This window comes from Morone saxatilis, unplaced genomic scaffold (genome assembly GCF_004916995.1).
Source record: "Morone saxatilis isolate NCDOM2014 unplaced genomic scaffold, NCSU_SB_2.0 Contig5, whole genome shotgun sequence".
NCBI classification, from domain to species: domain Eukaryota; kingdom Metazoa; phylum Chordata; class Actinopteri; family Moronidae; genus Morone; species Morone saxatilis.
The window spans coordinates 8,214,271-8,223,141 of record NW_023340095.1 but is presented as its reverse complement, the minus strand read 5'-3'; the positions used below and the strand labels follow the sequence as shown (position 1 = coordinate 8,223,141).

The 8,871-nt window shown below is 41.0% G+C and overlaps 1 protein-coding gene across 1 annotated transcript in view; it reads left to right on the top strand.

The window, feature by feature from the left end:
- The window catches only part of gtf2e1 (general transcription factor IIE, polypeptide 1, alpha), a 9,390-nt gene extending 912 nt beyond the window's left edge, over window positions 1-8,478 (top strand). Inside the window, exons 2-6 of the mRNA XM_035676760.1 lie at window positions 244-539; window positions 1,311-1,468; window positions 5,558-5,753; window positions 6,146-6,381; window positions 7,258-8,478. Coding sequence (XP_035532653.1) covers window positions 250-539; window positions 1,311-1,468; window positions 5,558-5,753; window positions 6,146-6,381; window positions 7,258-7,718 — 1,341 coding nt within the window. The 5' untranslated portion in view covers window positions 244-249 and the 3' untranslated portion in view covers window positions 7,719-8,478. The remainder of the gene's footprint in view (window positions 1-243; window positions 540-1,310; window positions 1,469-5,557; window positions 5,754-6,145; window positions 6,382-7,257) is intronic.
- The last annotated feature ends 393 nt before the right edge of the window (window positions 8,479-8,871 follow it).

Sequence of the window (8,871 nt, the reverse complement as noted above, 5' to 3'; positions counted from 1 at the left end):
TGTCTAGGTTGTTCTCCTTACTTATTGTATTGTTACTGTTGTTACTGTGTGTAATGCTGCTGCTACACTGTAATTTCCCAGCTTGGGATCAATAAAGTCTATCTATCTATCTATCTATCTAGTGTCCTTTTAAATGTCACCTTATTTCCCTCCCAAGCTTTAAGGTTGCCTACCTTCTGATTTATGCATAATGAAGTAGCTGAAGTTTCTGCCTCTCTCAGATCTTCTCATGTCCCTCCACAGCTGAAGATGATAGAACCAGAGCTACTGACCGAGGTCCCTGCAGCACTTAAGCGGCTGGCCAAGCAGGTCGTGAGGGGTTTTTATGGAGTGGAACACGCCTTGGCCCTGGATGTGCTCATCCGCAACCCGTGCGTTCGCGAGGAGGACATGCTGGAGTTGCTCAAGTTTGACCGTAAACAGCTGCGCTCAGTCCTCAACACACTGAAGTCAGACAAATTTGTCAAGTGCCGCATGAGAGTGGAGACGGCCCCTGATGGCAAGACAACACGGCACAACTATTACTTCATCAACTACAGGTGGTTATCTTCTTTTTGGTTTGCATTTAACAGTGCACACTCATAAAAGACACAATAACTCATAAGAACTTATCCATATTAATGGGTAGGGATAGAATCCAGGTGTTGGCAGTGGGGATGTCTCATATCGGCAGGATGCCCCTAACACTTTTAGAAAGAATAAGATCTGTGCTCATCTGTACTTTACTAAGTACGAAAACAAGAGAAACTAAACTTTAAATTACATATAAGTGACAGTTAATAGGTGCCACACGCTCTTCCTTTAGGATTTTTTTGTAGAGTAGACTACAGAAGGTAAGAACAGCTATGTTTGTAATTAATTAGTTAATAATTTTATTCTCATGAAAACAAAAGGTTGTTTCCTCCTATTACTTATTACTTGTGTTTATCAGAGATCAGGAGTGCCATGCCAGCAAGCATAGATGGCATATTATTATAGATAGTAACATTTGACATTTGGTTCAACATAACGGACAATGTATGAGGAATTTTAACACTGACCAAAATGAGCCAGCAGCCAGGAAAAGGTACATGAAAAAAGTCTGGACACTGCGGGATCTTTGAGCTCATTTAATAAATATTCTCCTGATAAAATTTGTCAGTATTGCATCACATTGCCAGGAAATTATTAGCTCAAATTAGTTCTTGGCTTCTGTAGTAAACTAGAATCCTTCCCAATATTTTAGTTTCTTATCCATATTTAAAACAGTTCGTTCTCTCATGTCAATATCTTACATACTATAAAGTTTTACGAATCTGATATTTTTTTAGGGTTCTGGTCAACGTGGTCAAGTATAAATTGGATCACATGCGAAGGCGCATCGAGACAGATGAGAGAGACTCCACCAACCGTGCCTCCTTCCGATGCCCCTACTGCTTCTCCACCTTCACCGATCTAGAGGCCAATCAGCTATTTGACCCTATGACAGGTACATTAACACCATTACATTAACATTAACCAAAAAAATATATCTTCAGTTGTGTGTGGCAAATGATTTGAAGTGCATTGAAATCTGGTCTCAAGACCTGTGAAGTATTAAAACAGTAACACATACAGATAAGTTACATGATATGTGACTTAAACCGTCAGAGGAGAAGGTGCTCAAGGCCTAATATGTTTTGTGTTGCTTGTAATGAAGCCATATGCAGGTTTGGGCTTCTCACAAACAGCCAAATAAAACTTAAAACTGTCTGTAAATCTGAAGTCTCATTAAGTCTGAATTAAGTACCTTTTATGGTCTAAATTATTTGTCTCTGTTTGGTCAGCAAGAAGAAGAAAAAAAGAAGAAAAAATGACAAGGAGAACATTAAATTCAGTCTACCTATAACACCTGATTAGTAAATGTTAAGTAATCTAGACCATATATTTGCTAGTGCAGCTGTGTAACCCAAATTAAACAGAAAAATTGAGTTCAAATACATGAATAATTTTGATTTTCTGTTTTCTTGGATACAATCGAGTGTTTCCATATAACCCAGGCAATATGTGTTTGGCCTGACTTGCTAGCACAACAAAAGGCCTGATGTAACTTAACTTTGATATCTGATTCTCATCTCGCCTCAATAAGGGCTGGCAGCTGTCCCAAACACTGCTTCTAAATAGGCATCACATCACTCCCTTATCACTAGGAGTTATCCAACATGTTCTGTTTGTGTTTATGCATGTCCTTGACATTTGAGAAACAGAAGCAACCACTCTTAAACATCTTAGACAGTGTGGGTGAGGATATGCAGAATGTAAAAAAAAAAGATAGATGGTGCACTTGCTTTTGAAATCATTCATTGATTGACATAAACAAGTCATGACCAGCTCATTTGAGTCACGTATTCCTACTCAATTGAGTAGGACTCAGCAGCAAGGCTTCTGTTTAATCATTCATAACTTTAGCAGCTAGATAGACAAATTAAAAAGTCATTCCCAGTACTAAAATCATTTAGCAAAATGTGTAGAGGTTGTTATCCTCCAAACAAAACCAATTTACAAGAACCCAGTTTGCTCTTAATTCAAATAACACATTTCCTCATTATACCAAATTCCCAGGTGATTCAAGAGTAATTTAACACCAGGCTGCAAAAGCAGTGCTCTGTTGCCTTCTCTGACTGCGAGTTTCAAGCCTGTTTTATGTCTGATCACACCCAGAATCACTGATAGATGTGGTTAAACCCAACAGTGACATCATTGGCTGTACTTAACAGCAGCAAAACCACTGGAGGTCAGCAAAGACAAGATTTTCAAGGGGTGTTAAGATACTACTGAAATTTAAATCTCTGTTTTCATTGGGAAAATAATTATTGTAAATAGTTTTATTGGATGAAATATGAATGCTGTATTGAATTATTTCATTGGATTGGATTTTTTTAAATTTATGCATGTGTTGTGTTTTCACATTTGGGCCCACTGCATATTTTTCAGGCCATTTTTTTTTCTTCCTCATTTGCCGGGAGGCTGAGCTGGAGCTGCAGTTACTGCAGAAGCAGAAATAAATGTGATACAGTTCAAATCTTATGAAATTACTTTTTCCTAAACTTCAAACTTCAGCTCAGAACATCAACTGAATAAAATACTGTTTTAGCTGCAGAGACACATTATATTCTAAACATTATGTAATGCACAGAAAGGATTCTTCTGTAATAATGTAATGTACTACAACCAATGTGCTTAAGCCTTGTTTCTTTTTTTTATCAATGTAATGATTTGTTTTACTTTACAGATGAACCTAATCAAATATAAAAGTGACAAAGTTACTTCACACGAATCTAGCTGTTTAAAACAACAAAAAATTCACATTTTCCTGAGGAGACCAGTTTTAAGTTGTGGAGGAAGGCTGCACATTGCTTACAAATACTTTATATAAAGTGATAGAATAGGCTTCCTATATTCTTACACAATTTTATTAGTTATTTTAGAAAAAAAACATGCCACATAAAACTAATTTGAGGAAAGAAAATAAAGAAACAATACCTCCACATTGGATAAAAACGTTGGATGGCCAGTGTAAATTACATTCTGGAAAAAGGATGTAGCCAGCAGCATCATCCTGGTGACACATGTACAATCATCCTGCCAATTCCTTTGCTCTTGTCTCTTGTTTCAACATATCTCAACTGGTATCAAATCTAGCTGTGGAGGCAGTAACCCTGCACCCTGACAAAGGGCTGACAAAACGAATACCTGCAGCTCACATAGTGGTAGTCTAATGGACTGGGTACTTCTTCAGGGCCAGCAACACTCAGTTTGACCTCATAGAGATGAGAAATGACATTACTGGGCATCTAGCTCATTCTGACCCCCAAGGAGAGCCGGAAACCCTCCAGCTCTGAATTTTCACACTTTGCTTTGTGAATGTGCCCTCCCCTTTATTAGCATTTTATTTTTTTCACTCATTCCACCTGACATGTAGGTCCAACGCAGCCTTTGGCTGTGCATAAAACTTTTTTACCATTTCGTCTGACATCAGTTGGTGCTCTCTTTAAGGTTTGTTTCAGACTTCAGAATATTTAAGGTGGAACCCAACTTTAGTTTGTGGTAAAGACCACCGTTGGGAAAAGTTTGTCTTGTCTCATTACTTGGACAATTTAAGTGTATTTGATCCTTAAACTCAGATCACTTATGTAAACCGAGGTGCATTTTTCTGTTTTTAAACTTGACTGTTAATAGGACGGCACGGTATGACACTTCAAAGTGGGTTTACCAAAAGTGGAGCAAAAACTGACTTGCAGTTATCTTTTTATTTTAAAAAGCCAGTGGAAATGCTGTAGACGGTCTTATCTACATGCATACAGCCTAGATCAAATTTACATCTGTTGATAAACATGCACATCGGTGTTAATTATACATGCAACAGAAACTTTCACTTTCTTCTACTGCTTTTAATAAGCTGAAAGGTGAAAAGATAGATTTTCTGTAAAATCAAATAGATTCTACTTGATTTTATCTGTTTAGTTATGGGCTGTGGCCAACTTATTGTTACAGATAGAGGAAAATTATAGTCAGTTTGCTATAGAGACCACAGTGGAAAAAATATGTCATAAACACTAACCGCCTACCTGTAGTGACACTGAAACACACATCATGAACCTTGCATCATAAAACAAGTAGGAATAAAACTTGGATTAAATGTGTCAATGTTAGGCCTACCAATAAATCATACGACCAGTTGTGAGCAAGTGCTCTCCTCTATTAGCTCTATCTAGCAAAACTCCTGGAAAATGTCCTTGAAAGGTCCTGGAAAGTTATAACCTAAAAAGAGTTATAGAGCAAGTTGTATATTCTTTCCCCACCCTCACACTAATTCCTTTTCTCTCTCTCTCTCTCTCTCAGACATACACATACACATACCCCTACACACACAGACACATATAGTCACAACGCAGACATGGGGTCTGTGTAATAGTGGAACAGTGCCCATTATTGAAACTGAAAACAGCCAGAGAGGCAGATGGCCGAACATGCCCTTCTCTCTCATTGGTAGGAACTGTGTGTGTAGAGCACACAAGATCCATGGTCTAGCCCTAGGGTCTATATTTCTCCTTACTTAATAAGGTTAACTTAACACCCATTCAGTTTTATTTACTGAAAGGAAACACAATGTAATAAATGGAGCAAGAACAATTTGGCTTAAAAAACAAAATATTACGGCAGCAAGAAAATACAGTTTCTCAAAATTCAACTGAGATGCATTTTCAAGCCTGTTCTGTTTAATGTGTGTCATTGTTTGTTGTCTGAGACTCCAGGAATAACTGCAAGGTCATTCATCTGGAGGCTACTTTTAGGGAGTCTTGCTAGCTAGAGACAGCAGACTGTAACCATATGCTGCACATCATAGCACTGCCACTCACCCTTCAGCTGGAAACGGAAACTTCACAATTGCCAACATAGAACTCCAAAATCCCAGTATAGTGGCCATACCTAACAAAAAGACACTGTCCCAAGAATGTAGGTGCACAGTGTCTGCTTTGGCCAAGTGGGTTACCTGAACATCCCTTCTTACTTTTACTTTTTCCTTCTTAACCCACAGGTACATTTCGCTGCACCTTCTGCCAGACGGAGGTAGAGGAGGACGAGTCTGTCTGTCCCGATGCCAGGACACTGGTTGCACGCTTCAACGAGCAGATCGAACCCATCTACGCGCTGCTACGTGAGACTGAAGATGTCAACTTGTCCCATGACCTGCTGGAGCCGGAGCCTGCTGAAATTCCCGCCCTCAAACAGAGGTCAGTTTCTGACCGACCACACCGAAATAAACCGCTTATTTCCCTGAGTCAGCATGACATCACTGCCCTACGAAAGCAAAATGCAGTAACAGTTGTAACCTGTATCTAATCTGTTTTACTATATAAAAATATTATGCCATAGAAATGTGTAATTTCCATGAAAACAGACCAAAAACACAGTATCTGCTCTTTGGCTGTCTAGTTACTGCATTCCTGCTTTCAAAGAGGACTAAATCAAGTGAAAGCTAACTTGTAAGCTAGCTGTGGCTAGCCTTAGCTAGCAGCATTATAGCATTAGCATTACACATTACACTCAGTTTTTCATGTTTACACCTATTAATTCAACTGTCAAGATCATTATTTAAAGGATATTTACTGAATCTTTCCTCCAGCCGTGAACGTGCTGCAGCAGCCGCAAATGCTGCGGGTGGCCAACACCGCGAGGCCTGGTCTAACAAAGGCGCATCCTACGCTGATATGTACACCCAGAATGTGGTTATCAGCATGGAGGAGCAGGAAGAACAGCAGAAGCAAGCCAGTGAGGGCAAGGCACCTAAGGAGAGGCCCGTCTGGTTGACCCAGAGTACCGTGCAGGGTGCTTACAGCGAGCCTGACATCCTCAAGAACCGTAAGTGATGTTTTCTTGTAAGACGATCAACTTCCAGAATTCATTTAGACTCAATATGTGTGGGTTTCTCGCCATTATTCGTTAAATAACTTTTCGTTATTCATTTCCTCTATTAATGCTGAACCCAAGCTAATGCCACATTGGTGCAGTTGTTTGTCCATTCTCCGCCACAATCACAAGATCTCCCACTCCATGAGTCAGAAGACGTTAAATTCGCTATTAAATTCCTGCCCACTCACAAATTCTGATTTCACTGACATTAATCATAAATGCCTCTCCATGGTAAGGCTTGCTGAATGCTCTGTTTTTTTTTTTTTAATAGTCTATTTCTTTACAGTCAAGGCAGGATATTACAGGTCAACCCAGGTTATCTCCCTCTGTCAGAGTGGTCCTTCACCAAGCTGTCTTATTCTGACATTGTTGCTCCACCCAAGGGCATGCAGCAAATCAGGCCTGGCCAGACTCCCATTGAACCATAATTGCTTAATTGAAATAATCAGAGGCTTGATTAGTGCATGACTGAGCAAGGATTGCTCATTAATAAAATCCATTCCTGTGGAAATTGCATGAATTATGCCTTCCAAACGTCCTGTCTCTGAGGTGTGTCTGTGTGCGTCTGTCTGGAATGATCTTGTTGGCCTTTGGAGCCTGTAAACAGACATGACATCCGATGGTGGCGTGGTTTAAATAAAGTTTCTGTGAAGACACTGACGCGCAATAAGTAATGTTTGATGAGACTGTGAGACTGGAGCCTAGACGCACCCCTTAGATCTTGACGTGCTGATCGAGGCACAGTAAAAGGGTTAAAACATTTCTAAAGCAGCCTAAATTTAAGTTCCAGAAGAAGTTAGAAGCATCATTGTTTTGTTTCCACAGCTGGAGACGTTGTCCCCGGAGCCCAGGATGGAGCGGCCGGTCTTGGAATCGGTCAGTCAGATGAAAATGAGGAAGTGATGCGCGCCCTGCTCATTCACGAGAAGAGGGGCGCGGCAGCAGCAGGTGGAGGTGCAGGCGGAGTGAGCACCGCTACCAAGGGACTCACGTCCACCACAGCTAATGCCAGCGACTCAGACAGCGACACCAGCGAATCAGACGACGACTCCCCCTCAAATCCTCCCCCCGCCGCAGCTGCGCAGCATCGGGCGGAGGAGGAGGAAGATGACGATGACGATTTCGAGGAGGTGGGGGATGAGCCGATGGTGATGGTGGGAGGCCGGCCGCGCTCTTACCGAGAGGTCAGCCAGAGGCCAGAGCTAGTGGAACAGATGTCTGCACAGGAGAAGGAGGCCTACATTGAAATGGGCCGGAACCTCTTCCAGGACATGGATTGGCTTTGAGCTCCCAAATATGTATTTCTGCTGTCTCACACTGTCAATAGTGATATCTGAGGAAATATTTGTGGACATAAACTTTTCAAGAAGAACACAAAATGCTGCTCAAGAAGTATTTACAGTCTGCTTCATGCTCTTGCATTATAAGAACCAAGGACATGCTTTGACAGTGTTGACTAAGTGATCACACCTTTAGTATTCTGTCCTAAGTATTTTTTATTCCCATTCACCACACCAGAAGGGAGCTGGCCAGCTGCAGTTTGTGCTGAGTGCCAACTTGAGTAACTTTATTTCAGTCTGTTTCGTTTTCATTTCAGATGTAAGTTGTCTTACACCAGTCATGTTAGCTGGGTTTCCAGTCGTGCATCTCTCATGCATCTGACAGTACAGATATGCTTCAGTTTTAATCAATACAGCTGTCTACACACAAGCGCGTCTTATGCTTTACGTCTATTTGCTTCCAACTCGTGTGTGTGCATAAATACATTGATTGTGTATCGGGCTGTGAGCCCTGCCAAAGGCCATCTGAGTGCATAGCAGTACTGTGGTTTAACGTAAGCAGTGTAAGCAGTGTGATAATGGAGGACTGACGCAGCTGCGGTGTTGGGCTGAATATTTTCTGTTTTTCTGAAACAAGATCAGACTGGATTTAAAAGCTCATCTCAGGCAATACAAGAAAAACAAGATGGGGTGAATTGTTGTGGTTTTCAGTAAAGCATTTGTTATTATGAACAAACTGTAATAAAAAGATACTGCAGTACAACAATTTCCATGTAATGTATAATAATGTGTGCATTGAGTGACAAATACACAGCACAGTACATCAATCAGCCATAGCATTATGACCACCTGGTCACTCTGGTTGCCCAATACGCAACAAACTGCGATGCACTGTATGTTCTGACACCTTTCTATCAGAACCAGCATTACGTTTTTCAGCAGTTTGAGCTACAGTAGCTCGTCTGTTGGACCAGACCACATGGGGCCAGCCTTCACTTCCCATGTACATCAATGAGTCTTGGCCCCCCATGACCCTATGTCCAGTTCACCACTTTTCCTTCCTTGGACCATTTTTGATAGGTACTGACCACTGCAGACTGGGAACACGCCACAAGCTGCAAGCTGCAGTTTATGAGATGCTCTGACCCAGTTGTCTAAC